We start from the raw sequence: 19,738 nt of genomic DNA on the forward strand, positions 1-19,738 counted from the left end.
TGTTCTGTGTTAAAGGTGAATAGACTAGAAATCATTGCATGAATAGGGGTGAGGGTGAACCTTTGAAAGTCTTGAGGTGGGATTTATAGAGAGCCAAGAAAGGGGTAAGTGTTACAAGAAAAGAACAAAGGCACGTAGTGGTAGTATCACAGCTATGCTTAACACTTTTGGGAAGGACTCTGTATTAGGTAATAAATGGCTTGATGTAATAAATGCTGCTACCACTTTATAAAGAAAACTAATTTCATTACCAAGAAGACAGTGCTTTAATTATTATGTCAGAGCTACTTCTGCACTCCCTGCTGCAGGACCTACTTGCCCATTAGTTTATATTTACAAGGCATAGTTTTTTAGGTTTTACAGGGACCTCAATACAGAAGGTTAAAGCCCGTAAAAAGTCAGTCTTAGGGTGCTTCTTAAATTTGCAGGTGTAAACCTCCTGGTGGGAACTGAAAATGGCCTGATGCTTTTGGACCGAAGTGGGCAAGGCAAAGTCTATAATCTGATCAACCGGAGGCGGTTTCAGCAGATGGATGTGCTAGAGGGACTGAATGTCCTCGTGACAATATCAGGTATGTTACTAGGATGACAGAGTCCTCCAGGTCTGCACAGGTGGGAAAGATGATCACTTCCTTTCTAAAGAAACAGTAAGTTCTGCCTTTCCCAGCTCTCAAGCGATACAATAAATGATGGCAGGATAGCCAGAGTGAGACCACCCTCATTTTGTAACTCTGGACATTCTGACCTCCAAAGGGAAGTCTCTCACCTCAGCTTGAAGTCTGAATGAGGCAGGGACATACCACAACAGTGGTATCTTTATAGGCCTTTAACAGGACCCAGCAAGGATCTTTTTAAGGTATCTTCAATCCGGTCATTGCTATCTACTCTCAGATGGCAAATATCAAAATGTAGGCTTCTGGGAGTGGGAAGTTTTATAAGCAGGTATTTCTCAGGTCTCTTTTCTCATAAGAACTGCTCTAGATTATAGTCTACTGATGTTTTAGTAAGTACAGCTGGCCCACTGGGTGATTGAGTCTGCACAAAGGTTGGAATGTGGAAGCATTACTGCTACACGCTGCAGCTTTCTGGTTCCCAAAAGGAGCTTTAAAAAAAAAAAAAAAAATGGCGACAGAAGTGAAGGCCTTATTACTGAAAAGTCAAAAATGTAACCTGAGAGAGTCTGCTTATTGAAAGTTTTTTTCTTTGTGATGGTGTTTGAAGGAATTTAATAAATAGTACCCCTCCTATCCAGTATGAAACCAGCTGTACCACTGCACATTAGAGCCACCTGTGGAGATGTGAAAGGTCCAGGATGCACCCCAGACCAGTGGGTCAGAATCTCTTGGAGTGAGTCCCAGGCATCCATTGCTTTCATAGCTCCTGAGGTGTTTCCAGTATGCAGCCAAGTTTGAAAATCATGACTCGACACGCAGCTATTCTTTTGCAGAGACAATACAGCGTGGCTGGATTGAACCTTGAATAAAGTTTAACTCTTCCGCTGTACTTCTATTTTGAAAAAATGCCTTCACTTGATGCTATAATTCCCTCTTTCTTTTACCTTTCCACTGAATGTTCAGTTTCATTTCTTTTTATTCTCCCCACATAATAGTTAACCAAATACATTTTTCTTGTATTATCATTTGAGTTTAATTCACTGTTCTGGTTAATTGCCTTCTTGATTGCTATACTAGCAAATCAAATTTTAAATCATACATCCACCAGTCACCTACCCAAAGTGGAAATGATACCAGAAAATTCATGTTCGGGCTTCCTTATGTTGTTAGTGACACATTCCCATTTTTTAAAGTGTAAGCATATCCTCTTATCATGAGGCATAGATGGGGAAAGAAGAAAATGAAAATAGGAGCAAACGATTCTTGAACTGCCCTCAGGCCTATCTTGGCATAGAATGGAAGAAGCACTAGCTCTCTTGCCTATCCTAGCTATTGTGATCAGTACATAATCTAGGCTTTTGGTTACAAAAAGGAATAGTAACTGCACAATGATTCTGTAATTTAAGTTGTAAATGTACTCTCCTGTCAGATCCAGTGTACAGTGCCTTAATGGTCTTCTGGTATATATCACATCTGTAAAATATAAAACATCTTTTGATGCCCAAGAGGAAATCAAAGGAAAATAAGATCCCAAGAAATAAAGCTGACAGGTCTAAATTTCTGATCACCTAGAAAGAGCCATTCCAAGGGACATTTTCTTATCTGATACACAGATAATCTCGTGGAGTATATTAAATTTTGTTCCATGTGTACTCTTCAGTATTTTTAAGATGTTTTCTTATCATACTAGTAATTCTTTATTCCAGGATCACTTTACCAAAGGGAACTTTAAGTTTTTTTCTAAGTATATATCTTTTTCCCCTTTCCTATTTTTGTTTGGTATTCCTTTCAGTGATCTCAGCGTGGTTATTTTCTAAGGCCAGATTGCCTCCCTTGAACTTGTTTCTCTTATCTCCTTATACAATTCCCTTTTTGGTTACTCAGGTGAAATAAAACTACTACCAGCTATCGTCTTTAAAGTAACTGAGGAGCCAAATCAGAGGCTGTGCATTGACATGTGCTGTTGGGTTAGAAAGAGAGGGGAAGGCAGCCACACACAAGTATGCTACAATGTCCAGTTGTCCACACCTCTTCATGTCATTAGATCTAGAATATTCTAGAACTCCGATCAACCGTTCTGTCACAGGATTAGGTCTTACTGAGTTTAGCAGACACTACCCTTTGTGTTGAGAGACTAAGAATAGCTTGCTCAAATAAGAAATCACCTAACGGTAAAAACAAATTATAAAATGGTTATTTGTCTAGAATACTTTAAGCTATTTTAATCCTAAGTCTTGGCAGAGACAACACTTTGATGATGCTGGGGACATTGGTTAGTGTGTCTTCACACACACCCATACACACACATATACACAATTATAAATAAAAATTAATGAATAAAATAAAATGGAGGTGGGGAAGGATTGAAAGGAAAAGCTGTCACGGTCTTGAAATTAAAGCTCTATTGTTTCAACAGGAAAGAAGAATAAGCTACGAGTTTACTATCTTTCATGGTTAAGAAATAGAATCCTACACAATGACCCAGAAGTAGAAAAGAAACAAGGCTGGATCACCGTTGGGGACTTGGAAGGCTGTATACATTACAAAGTTGGTAAGTCTCAAAACATGGAATTGTTTTATACTCAATGGGAATTATTTAGTTTAGTTTCATTGAGGGTTTTTTTTTAATATCAGATATTAATGATGCATTTGTGACCAGTTTAAGACATTGCTGAATCCTTAAGTATACTTGCATTATTTCCCCAGAAAAGTCAGATGGATGAAGTTCAAAGGATGAATTCTGAATAAAGTCCTATGCGCCAGTTTAAACATTCAAATCCACTCCCACCCCCTAAAATGACAATGAAGGAATAAAAGTGCCATAAACCCACAAGGACAAAGGGACCAAGAGAAGAGAAACCAGCAACTAAGATGTCAACAAAATTGAACAAGAGTAGTTAGATGACTAAAAACAAACCTAGACAACCAGTAAATGATGAATTTAAGTCTTCAGTGAGTACATTCATCAAAATCAATTCAGTCACTTAACAGAGCCCAGAAAGGCCCAGGACCTGAGGCGCCAGGTGTATCTGAGGTGGAAGTATAGAGTCAAACTGAAAATAAGAGGATTGTTAGAAAGTTGATGAGCAGCAAGATTTTTCTCCAAAGACAAATCTTTCAGGCCATCTCCCTCCCCCAGTGAAACAGAAGACGCAAGGTTGGCACAGCCACTCTGATGTTGGGGACTAGTGGATTGTGAGGACACACACACACACACACACACACACACACACACCCCTTCATCCCCTGTTTGGTTCCAAAATGTTGACACATAAGCTTAAATTCCCAAGCAAGAGATTGAAAGATTTGTCTTTGGAGAAACTAAATGGCCAGAAAGAAAAGATGTTCAGGTACTAATATTTGAAATGCCATGAAAAAAAGTTGGCTGTCTAACTTCTTAAAGTGAAGGCCAGCAGTTGATAAACCCACCTATACCAGACGTGGGGAAACACACTAATAGGAAGGAAACTTAAATAGAAAGAAAGGACTTGAGGGAAAACAAGGATAATGAGGAGTGAAGTACAATTTTAAAGAAAGAAGCTATAATAACTTCAGGGCACTTATAAAAGCTATTTCCATAAAAGAAGAATAGGGGCTACTTAAAAAATGTGGAACAGAGTTGGGGGCAGTCATTCAGAGACCAAAAAAAGAATCTTGAATATTAAAATATATTGGAAAAAATTAAAAAATGTAATAGCAATGTTAGAAGATAAAGATGAGACATCTCCTAGAAAGTAGAACAAAAAGAAAAGGGCGGGGAGGGGGGAAGAAAAGTTAAGAAAATAAAAAGAACAGTCCAAGTGGTTCAAATCTAAGTAACATGAGTTTTAGGAAGAAAAAATAAGAATTGGAATGGAAGGGGAGGAAAGTGTCAAGGAAAGAATATAAGAAAAATGTTTATAACTAAGATCTTGAAATCCCAAATTAAAAGGATTCATTGAATACCAAGTATAGTGGATGAAAAAAAAAGACTCACAACAAAACATAAGAATATTTCAGTACCCAGGAAATGAGAAAGTCTTTAAAGCTTCCATATTATAAGTAAATAAATAAAGTTTACATATAATAGACCCAGAATCAGGTGGCCTGGGAGTTAACAGCAATGCTAGAAAATTAGATAACAGTGGAGCAAGGCTTCAAAATTTTGAGGGAAAGATTATTTTCACCTAGTATTTTATAGCCCATCTGTATTAGCCAGAGTTCTCCAAGAAAACAGAAGCCAACAGATCTCTCTGTCTCTCTCTCTCTGTCTCTCTCTCTCTCTCTTTCTTGATATCTAGATATTATCTATATACATCTAGATATATCTATCTAAGTAGATAGATAGCTAGATAGATAGAGATATATATAGAGAGAGAAGAGTGGAACAATGGAGGATTCAAGAAGAAGTACCTCCCAGAAAAATAAAACCTTACTAATAGATTACCTGTCATGTTTGACTGTGTCGAAGGCATTTACAGCACTAACAGAAAGTAACCACATGTGCTTAGAGATAGATACGTAGAAAATGTGGATATGAAAAAAATGAGGGAAAACAAGAAAGGAAATATAACTATGGTTTACTATGTGCCTCCTCAGTGAACAATAATTTTTTACACAAAATGTTGATTTAACCAAAAATTAAAAATATTACTATATGGAGGGTGTGGGAGAGGAAGAAATGTGTGTGTTTAAGAGAGAGAACTACTGTGTTTCCCCGAAAATAAGACCTAGCCGGACAATCAGCTCTAATGCGTCTTTTGGAGCAAAAATTAAAATAAGACCCGGTCTTATTTTACTATAATATAAGACTGGGTCTTATATAATATAATATAATAAATAGAATATAATGAATATAATATAATATAATACCGGGTCTTATATTAATTTTTGCTACAAAAGACACATTAGAACTGATTGTCCAGCTAGGTCTTATTTTTGGGGAAACACGGTAGAAAGAGGAGATGGTTATAAGAGACTAAATCCTTTCCATACTACAAAGTCAGTAGATAATATGTATAACTGAAAAAGATCGAGAAATAACATTATATATTAGAAATATATAAATAAATTGCTAAAGAAGTAGTCGAATGTGTATTAAAAACAGACTGTATAAACAGAATGGGCCTGCTACAGAAAAAGATCTCAGAGAGCAAGAATTTGGTCAGTTATCCTGGGCTCTCCAGTTTCTTTAGGACATAGAATATTCTGTTTGTTCCAATATGGTACAAAGAAAATGACAGCCATATGTACTGTCTTAGTCTATTTGGACTATTATAACAATACCACAGACTGGGTGGCTTATAAACAACAGGAATTTATTTCCCACAGATCTGGACGCTAGGAAGTCCAAGATCAAGGTAGAGGCAGGTCCAGTGTCTAGTGAGGGCCTCTTCCTGGTTCATAAACAGCTACCTTTTCACTGCTCCCTCACATGGCAGAAGGAGACAGGGATCTTTCTAGGGTCCCTTTTATAAGGGCACTAATCCCTTATAAAATTCATAAAAATTAGAATTCAATTTTGAATAATAAGGCAACAGCAGCCTTTATGTCTCTACTCATTTGCTAATTTTTCTACCAGGTCTCAGCTGCTTACATGTGGGTGAACATAAAAGCCAAGCAAGGAAACATCAAGGGATATTATGCAGATTCTTATTACAATGAATAGTTCACCTCTAGACTTAGTGGCTAAAGATAGTCCTAAGCCAGTTCCATCTTTAGATCCAGAAAAAAACCTTCAATATAAAACAAAAGGCCCTATGTATTCTGCAAACCAAACACACTACAGGAAGTTAAATCTGTATCTATGAGAAAAATCCCACACCAGCAGCATCACCCTCAATTATGGTTTTCCATGTATATTTGCATATTGTGGCTTACACATTCATTAATATAAAAACTTGAATAAATTGATATACTTCTTTAATTTATCATTTTTATATTACAGTTAAATATGAAAGGATCAAATTCTTGGTGATTGCCTTAAAGAACGCTGTGGAGATATATGCGTGGGCTCCTAAACCATATCATAAGTTCATGGCATTTAAGGTAAGCAGGCGTGCGATTACCTAAAAAGGACCTTTTTTTATGTTAGTTTTCTACCAGTTAACAAAATGGTCTGTTTTGCACATAGACTAATATTAATATTCCTATGTATAATAAACCTCTTTAAAAAGTATAGGAACTCTGAGATTTATTATTCTGAAAGTAAAGACTATCGAAATGCTAGAAAACTGGGGTATGCCCTCCTCCATTTCAGGTCTATGAATCATCATCTCCAAGTGGCATTTAGTACAGAATGGTTCCCGGGCAAATCATTGATTGTGGTCTAAGGCAATGAGATTCATTAGACAGCTACCTAACGAGGGCACTGTCTGATACTTTATCTGCAAAAGGCAGATCAACCGCAGCATTGCGTTTCCAGGTCGAACTGAGTCTCTAAGTCTCATAATCCTCATAAGCCTTTTAGGGTACAGTCCTTACAACTCACTTGATGCTCCATATCCCCAAGGCTATTGGATTTCTCTGAAATAAGGCGGAATGTAGTCACATCTGAAATTGTCCTCGTTTCTCTGTGTGCTTCCATTGTGATAACTCTTTCATTTTTGACTTTGTCTGAGTCTCTGCCCGCCGTGGTCGGACTGATCGATCAGTCATGAGATTCAACAGGAGTGGGATGGGAATATGCTAGTCCCATTGACCCCAGATCATGTAAGCTGACCCCCAGAGACCAGAAGGACCAGTTCTTGGGGGCCCTCCAGTGTTTTCAGCTCTACACAGTCTATCCATAGCCAATGTGATTTTACCTTCTGTTCATTTTCTCTCTCTGCCCATATCTCTTCCTTTCTTGACATCTCGTTGCCCCTCGTTTTCCCCCCACTTTTGACTAGTATTCCCTTCGACCTTGTATGTATCCTCTCCTGCCACATATGCTATGCGAAGGCTGAAGCTGCCTTGGGAACATTCCTAGGCCCTTTTCAGGGCTGCATCACCCACTTCTTTCTTGTTCTCTTAGCGCAAGGGGCTCATTTGTGATGTTCTCAGGAAGATAGATTCATCAGTGGAAATGGGCTCCCCTCCATAATGAGCTCCCCACTTTTATGGAGAGAAATTTTTGGAATGTATTAGGTTAGTAATAACACTTAAGGGATGACTTCTAAAAGCTAAAAGGGTGCTGCTATTCTGCCAAAATCTCTCTCCGCAAAAGCTTTTCAATCAAGATTCCATTCTGGTTGTAAAGTTACTGCCATCAGTTTACTAGCCAAAGTGTATGAAAGAGTGCAAAATGCTTTGTTTGGCAGGTCACACCCAGCCTGAAAAGAGGGAAGAGCTAAAGCAAGGACTTGAACAAAAAAGACTGGCGCTGGCAGAGGGTCGAGCCCTCCCGTAGGATGAGGCTGTAAGGCTAGGACCTCCCACACTGTGACAATGACGTTAGCAAAAGATGAGGAGAGAGGTGTCAGTTAGGGGGCAGTGGCGTTACAGCGGGGCACTTGTGGTTTCACTAATTCTTTCCCAGACTTCAAGGCCCAATAAAGTAGAGGATGATTAAATAATAGCAAAGAAAAACAGTAGAACACTGGACAGCTAGTTGGAGCTTTAGCTACGGATCCAAACACATAGAATCTTGATAAACTTGGCTGGAGCTCTCTTTTTTTCCTTTCTAGTTAAATGCAACTAGCTGACTACGCATAGTTCTCTGAAGTCATCTGGGTTGTGGCATACATCCGTCCTTTGTTCCTTGTTATTGTTGAATAGTAGTCCATAGTATGGACATACCATAGTTTGTTGAACCATTTGCCTGCCAACCGATGACAGCTGGGTTGTTTCTAGTTTGAGGAATTATGAATAAAGCTGCTATAAACACTCACGTAAAAAAAAAAAAAATGAGTCTTGAGTCTTGTGATATTCCACACCCATCTCCTTCTCTATGACCAAAACCCAAGTCTCAGATCTCAGCATTCCATTTAGAGGAAGCACCAGTCTGCTGCCCACTCGCTCACCGAAGAAGAGCAGAACCAGAGCATGTCATTAATCCTGATCAGGGTTAGCACGGAGTGAGCCCTGCTGCCCACTGCAGGCGGTCTCTGAAAAGGTAGCAGCCACGCATGGTCCTGGCTGTCACATGGGAAGGAGAGGGACCAGAGAAGTGACTGGACCTCCTTTTGAGGGAAAAGGCCAGAAATAAACAGAAAAGAACAGCAGTACCCAGGCACCAAGTTTTTAATAGATGATGACAGTATCAAAAATTGCCAACTGTAAACCACTTCTCTGCCCTGGAAGACAAGGGGTGGAGAAAGGGGTACAAATGGGTGTTAGACCCTTCTTCCTACAGCCAGGATATGAATAGACCTAAAATTGAAAGAGAAATTTCCTGGCTTTTCAGCTCAAAAAAGTCAGACATTAACTTCCATCAGGAAATGGCTACAGGAAAAAATTAAGATAACCTCTCTGAATGATGTGTACACTCATGGGGTGATTTTTAAAGTCTTTTGCAGATCTCCAGCACAAGCCTCTGCTTGTTGATCTCACAGTAGAAGAAGGTCAAAGATTAAAGGTTATTTTTGGTTCACACACTGGTTTCCATGTAATTGATGTGGATTCAGGAAACTCTTATGATATCTACATACCATCTCATGTAAGTTCCTGGAAGCAGAATGTCAAGGTTCTCTGTACAACAACTTGTATGTAGAATGAGATTTGCTTTTGCACATTTTTAGTGGAAGTCACACTAATATTTACTAGTCAGTAAAGCAGATGGACTTTTGGCCTTCACTAAATAAACATTTAATAAATAAAACATGTAAATTTAATTTTTATGACTACTCACAACTGAGTAACACGTAATAGTAATTATTTTCCATTTACTAGACATGTTGTCTTATTGGACTTTAGATTAAAATACATATAGTGTTTTTCCTTCAAGGGCATAAATTCTGTATTTTAAGCAAGTACAATAGAGGAGTTCCTATTTTCAGTTTTTGAAGGAGCATTGGTTCATTTTATGTAGGAGAAGGCCAATGGTCCTTTTCCTGCTATTTTTGTTCTTCTTTTCAACGTGAGGACAGCGTCGTATAGTGGAATCAGACACATTGGAACATGTACCCTGGCTCTAGCATGCATTCATTTTGCAATCATGGACCCATTAGGCAGTCTCTCCAACCCTCAGCTTTCACATCTGTAAAATGGAGATAAAAGGACCTATCCCATAGAGTTATCAGCAGCATTAAATGAGGTAATGCATCTAACGTATTTGACACGGGGCCCTGCAAATTGTAGTACTAAGAATGCTATACTGACACATTGCTTGAAACATGACTTTTAAATGAAAACACTGCACGTTGTTTCACTTAGTAGGATTGATGCAGTGCAAGCTTCATTTCCTGTATGTAACGCCGAGGCTAACATACAGTACAAACTACTTATCAGGAAAGTCTGAGACCAAATCTGTTGCTAACTGGTATTTTGAGAGTTTAAAGACTTTACTCCCAAAAGCACATTTGAAAAAAAAAGTTGTTTTAGTACATCACACACACACACACACACACACACACACACACACATCATTCATTGCTGCATTACAGCTTTTCACAGCATGTGTGCACACAGAACTCACAACTAATGTTCTCGGCGAGATGACTGGAGCATCACCGCGATCATCCTTGATCCTCTCATCCCTACCCACCATGCACCTGTGCGACTGCCGTGACATTCTCCGCCAGGATATCACAGCAGCAGCACGTCTCTTTTCCTAGAACAAGTCAATCTACACTTATTTCAATAGTAAGACTTTTTTTAATGAGTCGCAATTTACATTTTTTTCTAAGCAAACCATTAATTTGGATTATTTTGTTATTAGACATGCAGATAAACAATCTACGTTATATGCTCATAGCCTATTTTGTAGGAATATGTTTTGGTCCCACCTTTTGGCTCCATGTAGGCTATCTCCATCAGATTCAGATGGTTTGCGTTCTCCTCATCGTTTTTGGAAGCAGATGAAAGACATGTGATTTTCAATGTCTGTGAGACCTGTGCTCAAATTCCAATTCTACCACCAAATATGTGTGCAGCTATGGTCAAGTTACATAATCCCACTGAAATGCCGTTGCCTCATTTGTAGACAAAGATATCTCCCGTGAGGAGCTATTCTAAGGACTAGAAATTGTATGTGTAAAGGGCTCAGTGCTTGGCACATAGTAGGTGTTCCAGAGTTGTTACTTTTAGGAACAGGTAAATTGGATCTCAACCTAGTGCGTAAGTTTGTATTTACGATGGTATGTGACAGGTTGCTGGTTAAGTTAAGCCAATCAAATTGTCAGTCTCTAGAATGAAAATGGGAAAAGAAAACCTCTTTTTTGCTATTTTGCTTTTTTGCTTTTCTTAGAGATTTGAATAGAGATTCTTAGCGATTTGAAAAGTCAAGATGCTTTTCTTCTTTTCAGAAAAAATAATGCCTGACCTTTCTTTGTCTTCTAGATTCAGGGCAATATCACTCCTCATGCCATTGTCATCTTGCCTAAAACAGATGGGATGGAAATGCTTGTTTGCTATGAGGATGAAGGGGTGTATGTAAACACCTACGGCCGAATAACAAAGGATGTGGTGCTCCAATGGGGAGAAATGCCCACGTCTGTGGGTAGGTTAACCATTCCTTATCTCCTTCAGCAGTTACACCCCCCAAATGAAACGAAAGTCAAGAAATGTGAAACAACCATTTGATTCCACACACCAAAAAAAAAAAAAAAAAAAAAAGTCTGTGAATAACAATTGTAAGACTTGCTTTGTCTGTTTATCTCAAGTCATTTGTCATTTTTGTGGTTAAGATGTGAACAGATGCTGTGAGTTATTGCCCATCTAATGTTTTTAATGCAGTTTTGGAAATTCCTTTTGACAGCCTACATTCATTCCAATCAGATAATGGGCTGGGGCGAGAAAGCTATTGAGATCCGGTCAGTGGAAACAGGACATTTGGATGGAGTATTTATGCATAAGCGAGCTCAAAGGTTAAAGTTTCTATGTGAAAGAAATGATAAGGTAAATCCGTTTCAACATTTGCATTAGTGTTTGCATTTTAAGAGACCACCAGGTACCTGTGAAACCTTCATTTTCCTTTATACTGATTTGAATCACATCTGTGTTAAATGATCAATATTATCTTGAAATGGCATTATTTGGTTTGATTTATGTGAACCCTCAAAATATGATATTCACATATCCAAAAAGACAAACACATTTAAAAATTTCTCGTGAACTCTTAGTAACTTTTGTGGCCTGCGGGCCCTATGATGACTCAGCAGACACCCAAATTCTCCAAAGCACTTAAAAGAGTTGGTCCATCTTTAATCATCTGACACTGGCTCAACTTCACATTCTGCTTTTAGACTTTTCACAATGTCACTATCAGGACCTAACACATCACATTATATTCACCTTTAAACGTAAAGCATATGACACATAGAAATATAAGCTTTTTAAAAATGTCACCCATTCCTTAAGAAATGCACAATCACAAACTCAACTAGTGCCATGTCCTGTGTCATTCCAGCCATGTTTCTTCTGAAATGTCATAGGGGGACTGTTTTCCGATGAAAGTGGCGGTGTCCGTCTGGCATGATCGGTCATCTCAGGAGCCAGGCTGTTTCTCCTTTGTCTTCCCTGTAGACTAACCCAGAGTTGTTAGTAACTAAGCTGTACCGCATTTGTGAATTTATCCTTCGTGACTATGGCCAATTTAGAAATGCTGTCGCCAGAACGGCAGACATAAACACCTGTAGAAAACAATGTGATGCTTGAACAGACGTACATCCCTTGGCCCACGCCAGTTTCCCAGAGGCCAGGCTGGTCTTAGTCCAATCCTAGAGGTATGAGTCTAGACTAGATTCAACCCTGGCCGTCTACTCTGGTCTGGTGTGGTCTGGGTGGACAACCGCTGCGGGTGGTGAGAAGATGGTTCCAGAGCCTGACCAAAGTATGTCAGAAAACAGAGTGGACCCCTAGTAAAATCCAGCCCCCACCTAGTTTTGGGGGATCAAAAGATCCAGGCATGGACTCCCACCCTCCTAATTCATGGAAGACCCACCCCAACAGGCCATGCCCACACCCTCAGGAACAGGCTGGGACCAACCACACCAGTACCTGGGGCCTGAGGTTTAGAGCCCAAACTACACACAACCTAGAGAGAACAGCAGCCCTTTCTTTCCCTCGTCATATTACCGTGGGTCCTCTGTGCTTCTCTGCTTTGATTCATTGACCCGAATAGTAGCGTGACTTACGTATGTAGCATGAGCTGAATGACAAGCATTTCCACAGAACTTCCTAAGAAGTTATTGGGAGAGGCAGCATTCTTCTGAAAAAGTTGTGGAATTGAAGTAGCAGAAACTTTATACTAGTGACAAAAATAAATGCCTTGTTGGCCAACTGAAGGGCTACGCCACCTCCAGAATATTATTTTCCCGGGCCAGTGCTACATTGGCATTCAGCTCAAGCAAACAGCAATCCAAGTTTTGCGCACTTCTCTCAATTATTTGATAAAGTGATTTAATAGATCCACACTTAATGGACTGTGGTTCTTATTAATGCCATTATCTCCTTTGGCCTAGGATCTGCCTGCATCAGCAGACAAGCCACACATTAATTCCTGAAATGCCAAAGTGAATAGACATTGAGCTCCTTACTCTATCTGACCACAACCATTTCATTTGTTTTAATTAAAAAAATTGAGAACTGACGTTGTATGGTAGTCAGTAGGCCCCAAACACCCCCTTGACTTTGGGAATTTGAAAGGATTCTCTTCTGTCCTAAAGTCGGCTCTGTTGTCATTATGGGGGAGAGAAAGAGAGCCTCTGTGGCTTTCCAAAAATGAACAAAGGACCTATTGTGTCCTAGGCCAGAAATCCAGCGCATTTTCCTAGCACGAAACTCCCTTTTAAAACAGGAGTGCCCACAGGATGTTACAAATCAAGACACAGACCCTTCCATGTCCCCGAAGGCCAAGACCACAAGAAGGAATAGTCACAATCACAGTAATAAAGGCAAGAGGATGCAGTGTGACAAGGCACTTCATAAATACCAGCCAGTGAGTCCTAAGAGCTGACACATGGCAAGGATAGGACATGTGAGAGAAAATGGATGGACGGTTGAAGAAAAGAGGGAAAGAAACCATGCAGTTGAACTAACTTCTTTTTAATTTCAAACAGGTATTTTTTGCATCCGTGCGATCTGGAGGAAGTAGCCAAGTGTTTTTCATGACCCTCAACAGAAATTCCATGATGAACTGGTAACAGAAGAGCACTTGGCACTTATCTTCATGGCGTTATTTCTAATTTAAAAGAACATAACTCATGCGGACGTATGCCAGTCTAGAGGCAGAATCAAAAGGCTTGGTTGAACATACCGCTTTCCCCTTTTCCTCTCCCTCCACCCGTCCCAATACAGTCCATCTTTCAATGTTGCAGCCTGGTTGAGAAGGAGAGAAAAAGGTGGCAGGAATTTCCAGGAGATCCCCAAGAATGCTGCGTTGTCTGTGGACAGAGATGGACATGTGCCCTTCGGAGTTAGGGATAGAAACAAATATTGTGTGCTCTTATGACTAAGCTGTGTTATGGTGGATTTTGAGTTTTGTTTTGTTTTGTTTTTTACCTTTTTTCTTTACCCCCTTACTTTGTAAGAATGGGGAGAAAATGCGTACTGAGAAAGTTAGTGCATTTTAATTCTGACTGCCTGCTAGCTTTAAGTATATGATATGTTGTAAAATTTTCAATTTCAAATGGTGAGACACAGCACAATAAATGTACCTTATCTTCTTACACTGAAGGCCGTAACTGCACAGTGGGGTGATTTTAGAACTCTTCCGCCTTCACCAACCCAAATGGTTGCTGTTTGATAGCAACTGGCTAATGAATTTTTAAGAAAATTACTAGTTTTCCCCTCTTTTGGGAAATAGGTTTAAATGGCTACACTACTAGCCTTAGACTAATAAAATCAACTCCCATTTTTGTGAGCCTGACAGGCCCTATGTTTATATGGCCCCGTGCAGAATGGAGTGTCTTAAATGGAATAGTAGTGCCATTGAATGGAGTTGGCTCTAGCAATTGAGGGACCATAACACAATTCTCCCTCAGCTATTATGCAATAGGTCAGGGCATAAGATGGGATGGCAGATGAGGTCTACAGAAAGAGCTTCGGGAAAACAAGCTAAAATATGCATACAAGTACACACACACACTTTCTTTTTTTAAATGCACAAAGCCTCCTGGCGAAGGAGGTCTCACAATTTAGACTTCATTAGGAATGAGACTTGGTTGATTTCTGTCTGGGAATTGGGGAATGAATGACATCCAAGCTCTGGTCATTCCCAGCTTTCTCCTGACGGTGCCACTTTCTCAAGATGAAAACTGTGACTGGAAGAAAATGATAATAATAAATGTTTCTGAGCTGCTTATGCTCTCTCGGGTTGGTGAGAGAAGGGATGAGACAGACTACTGTGCCTGCTTGAGACACAGCAGGCATCCTTGGTTCAGATTTTATAGAACTTGAAAGCAAGGCTTTGGCCAAAATTCTAAAACCCTAATCATTGTACCTTCCTCCAAATTACCCAACATATGGTAAACAACATTTGTGCAGAGATATGTGTGTATTTAGTTCAGGTTGACTTGTGTCCTTATAAACTCTTACTCAGATGATTTGAACATTTATGTGACTGGGATTTTTTTCCAACGCTACAAGCATGGCTGCCTGTGGTATCGAGGTGTTGCAAAAAACGATATCTGTGTTGCGCTTCCTGTTTTAACCTACCTCGTTTTGTTTGTTTTGTTTCACTGTTCATCACAGCAGTGTTATCTCCAGGAGACATATAGAGAGCTCAACTGGCAATCTCAGGTGTATTTAATATTCTCTAAACAAAACAGTAGTTGACCAAATTGTTCTGAAAAATTGCAAAAGAGAATCTAACAACAATAAAACGAATGTGGCTTGTTTCTGGAGAAAACAGTTAAATATAAAAAAAAAAAAAAAAAATCTGTGATCCTACTGATTTTGCCTAAATCCAAGAGCAGCTAATATACTATTAATGAGAACGAAATACACATTAGGAAAGTGGAGCCATTTCAATTCTGGTGGTTTGAGCAAGGGCGGGGAAGGGAGGGGGAGGTCATCTGGTTTCTGAAGTAGATGATGATGCCCTCCTGTACAGGTGGTTGTCATTTGCATTTATCTTAAGCAGGTAGCACACAGGAATGGAACTGAGGATTATCTTCAGGCGATCACCGAGATGTCCTCACCGTGGTCCCTTTAGCTCTCAAAGGCAATGAAATCCTCCCGTTCTCATTTTTACGGCTGTGATTCTGCTGCTGACAATATTGTCTCCACAAATTCCATGCAACAAATTCAGCAATAACTTTTTGGATTGAATTTAGCAACTACTATAATTGGATGCTGATGTGGACAAAATACATACATTTGGTTCTCAACCTCGAATGTGATTGCCACCAGCTCTTTATATTGCTGCTGTGGTATTTTAAACCAGAAGCTTCTTTAAATTATGTTGCAAACTGATCTTTGTTTTTATGTTATGTTTTGTTTTTATTTCTAAGTGATGAGTTCGAAACACACAGCTTTAAATGATTTTTTTATTGTGGGATTTTGGGTACAGTTAAGAAATAAAAGGGAATCATTGTGTTTAAACATAAGGTAGTTTGTGAATGTATTTTTTAAAATCTAGGTTCATTGAAACAAAAACTCATAAGAAAACAATATTAATGCAGTCTTGTTTACAGTATGTACAGTGACAACATAGAACATGAGCTTTTTCTGGTGCCAACAACAATAAAACACAGACGTTAAACATCAAGCCATGCCTTTTATATTTTTGTACAAATATTTCACACTGAGTACAAGGCAAAATCAAATTCAAAATTGCCCCCCACAAATCTGTGCTCCTTAAAAGATACTTAAAGGATTCCTTGAAGCTTTTGTCTTCAAAACTACATTTTCTTCCATCAGGACAGGCCCTAGCCCTGACACACGGGTGCTTGGGTTATGCACAACATTTTAGAATGCTATTCTTGTGGCTTGTAACAAATGCCAACTTTTTGTTTGCTTTGGGGTTTTTTTGTTTGTTTTTTGTTTTTGTTTTTCTGATAGGGGGAGGGTTGTGCTTTTCATCATCTTAATAGCATCTTAACAAAAATTTCTTTAGTTTTGAAACTAGTTTCAGTTTTTAGCTTTAGTTCTTCCTGTAGGGGATTTTGTCGTTAGCTCATTTTATTTCTGTTTTTCTACAGAGAGAAACTAAGTTCTCCTTCCAAAGTAGTTTCAGTAGATCTTTTTCGTTCTTGCTGCTCTAAATTGATAATCATGCATTACACTCCACTGAATCTACCCAACGAAAGTCTTGGTCCAGGGTCTGACAGGTTCCCCTCGTTGCTGGGTGCCAGTCAGGAACATTGTAGCAGGGATTCCTGCATCCAGTGGGTGATAGGAACAGATGACCTGTAAGAGTCCCTCAGTGGTGAAGTCCTCACACCAGTTACACTCAGGTCATTATCATTGCACACAATATAAGTAAGGACAGCTTGCGCTAAGTTCTACATTATTTTTCTTGAAGATGTTTAGATGGTGCTTCAAGAAGACCAGAGCTATTTCAACAGTATTGATTAAGGTACAGATGAAATCCCATAAGGCTACTTGGACAGCAAATCCATTTTTCTAACTCATTGACATTGCTTTCTAAGATACACTCCTGACATATTTTGCATCATGTACACAGTTTTTAAAAGCGTCTTGATTCCTGGTGGTTAAGACCTACTAACAGTTTTCTGTCTGCTCTTGTGACTCATTGGTAATCGGTGTCTGGTCCCTCCTGTGCAGTAGAGTAAAAAGAGATGTGAAATTCAGGCCGGTGCCATTTGGGTTTTGTCCATTGCCAGACAAGGAAGCGGCTGAAGTCTGACCTCACATTCCATGAAGTTAAAAACCAAGTTTTCCCTACTATTATGTGTGCCAGTTCCTGTCACTGTATTCTTGAAATGTGGAAGAGCTCTGTGTGTTGGTAGTGTGTGCTGTCTTTGAAAGTCTGCGTGAATAGGCACCACTTGCATTTGTGCTGATTGCTTTAAGATGAATGTGCTACATTGTTGTTAAGAAAGGAAAGCAAACTTTTTTAACCTAATGGAGGAAAATAGAACATCCACAACACCCTGATGATGGTAGTTCTGAACCACCCTACCTACCATGCTCCCAATATTCCAGAATCCCTTCTGATACTATGTTCTGGCTATCTCAACCATTTCTATGACCATTAATTACCTTTTAGTTCATTCCTCAAAACTGTAAATCTAACCAAAGTATAGCAAACAAACCCAAAACTGGCCTCCCCTGACACTACATGATTGCAATATAAAATCCAAAAGTCTAAATTTGATTTCAGTTACCTGCCAATATTTCTCATAAATGCCACTATATTTGTGGCCTTGGTCGGTATAGCAATATCAGGAGTCCTTCCGTAAGTCTCAAAATGGATATAAGCTGATGTCTTTTCAGAAGCCCCAGCAAAGAATAAAACCTCTTGAGAACTTGCAAGTTCAAATTTGAGCATTGGACATTTCTACCAAACTTTCTAGTGTTGTTTTATTTCCAGACTGTATCATTGTTCTGGAAGTTTTCCACAGACAACTGGAATATCAAAAATTTACATGACATTAAATAGTATGAGACGATAACTCGGCTTTAAACTTCAGTTTTCTAGGCCTGCCATTGCACAAAGTGCCACAATGCACCAAAACTAAATCCCCATGAAGGCATTTAAAAAAGAAAATCCCTGGATAAGTTTTGAGATATTTAACTTCAGATCAAAATCTTGGACTGTGTCGATAATGCCAAACATTTGGACAAAGATTAGAAAATACAGTTAAAAATAGAAATGTTCCAAAGTTTCCAGATTTTTCACTTTGTGCAGACATCATCCAACTAACTCAACGCCTTGCATGATAGGGTTTGGTTTGGATGGTTTGTTTTTATTAGCACTGAGGTACATTGCACTATTGAGGCTGAGCAAATGCTGGTGGAAAGGTGAGTTTTCATTTCCAGCAGGGGATCATTATTTGTACATAGCAAATATCCATGCCCCACTTACCCCTGTCTTCTCTCTTTCCCTAGAGTTAGTCATAAGGAATAGTAATGCAGTATTATGGTTTATTTGAAAACTTCAGACATTACCCTAATAAGAATTTCACATGTTAAGTGATAGCAAGAAATAAATCTGCATCAGGCAAAAAAAAAAAAAGATGACAGATGGGATGAATTTTAAAATTGGATGTTGTGAAATTATTTTTGTGCATTTTAGCTGTCTTATTTATAATGTTGACATAACTGTAGAGATGTCAAATTTATAATATTGAAAGGGAAAACTCATTTTGCTATGCCAACAACAAGTGTTTACATTGTCTAAATCTCCAGTTTTCTAAAGTGTTTTCAGTTGTCAAAAATGTGCTGAAACTGGATAAGTCTCACCTGTGTGATATGAAAAGATAAAAGAAGAAAATATTCTTGGCATATTTTTTAGTCTGAGCCTTTTGGTTTCAAGTATTATAATAATACTTTCAAGTATTATTTCCGCTGTATACAAAAAGCCTTCGGTTGTCTACAGTTGTTCTCAGCAGTAGTTAGAAATGATTTGGTAAGTTCTAAGCCAAGGTTTTCCCATGTAGTCACTGCCCTGCCCTGGAATATATTATTTTATCACTGTCAAAATGTGAATAATAAAACATTAATAGCAGTAGGATGCCTTCTTGGTCCTTATTGCCGCTTACAGACTATTATCCATCCCTCCTAAACACCCAGTGCTTTGTCATTCTTGCCATCAGCCTATAAAGTCTACCTCTCGTTGCTTAAGTATCCTAGCTCTTGGCTCACTGTCACTGCCTCCAGCACCACCCTTTCTTAATTCTTCGTGCTTTCAATACCCACTGGGACAATCCTCTAACTACCTTGACATCTCAGTTTCCTGATCTTGCACAGAGAGACATTATCAATTGTTACAGTGCCTCCTTAATTCTTCCCACTTCCTCTAGATAGATCCCATCCAACCTCATCAAAGGCCATAACCACAACCGTCTTTCCCTCTCTTTCCTGCATCACCGACTTTT

General features: G+C 39.0%; 1 protein-coding gene across 8 annotated transcripts in view; it reads left to right on the top strand.

Annotated features, from left to right (window-relative positions):
• TNIK (TRAF2 and NCK interacting kinase) overlaps positions 1-18,031 on the top strand; it is a 364,653-nt gene extending 346,622 nt beyond the window's left edge. For 4 of the 8 annotated variants that reach the window (XM_033125423.1, XM_033125434.1, XM_033125438.1 and 1 more), the window contains 7 exons: positions 429-572; positions 3,031-3,165; positions 6,541-6,641; positions 9,082-9,231; positions 11,073-11,232; positions 11,491-11,630; positions 13,793-18,023. In XM_033125423.1, coding sequence (XP_032981314.1) covers positions 429-572; positions 3,031-3,165; positions 6,541-6,641; positions 9,082-9,231; positions 11,073-11,232; positions 11,491-11,630; positions 13,793-13,876 — 914 coding nt within the window. In that variant the 3' untranslated portion in view covers positions 13,877-18,023. Of the gene's footprint in view, positions 1-428; positions 573-3,030; positions 3,166-6,540; positions 6,642-9,081; positions 9,232-11,072; positions 11,233-11,490; positions 11,631-13,792 lie in introns of all 8 variants that reach the window. The other 4 variants (XM_033125416.1, XM_033125418.1, XM_033125431.1 and 1 more) reach the window with 4 other exon arrangements.
• Positions 18,032-19,738: the final 1,707 nt, after the last annotated feature.

The sequence above is a fragment of the Rhinolophus ferrumequinum genome, chromosome 2 (genome assembly GCF_004115265.2).
Source record: "Rhinolophus ferrumequinum isolate MPI-CBG mRhiFer1 chromosome 2, mRhiFer1_v1.p, whole genome shotgun sequence".
NCBI classification, from domain to species: domain Eukaryota; kingdom Metazoa; phylum Chordata; class Mammalia; order Chiroptera; family Rhinolophidae; genus Rhinolophus; species Rhinolophus ferrumequinum.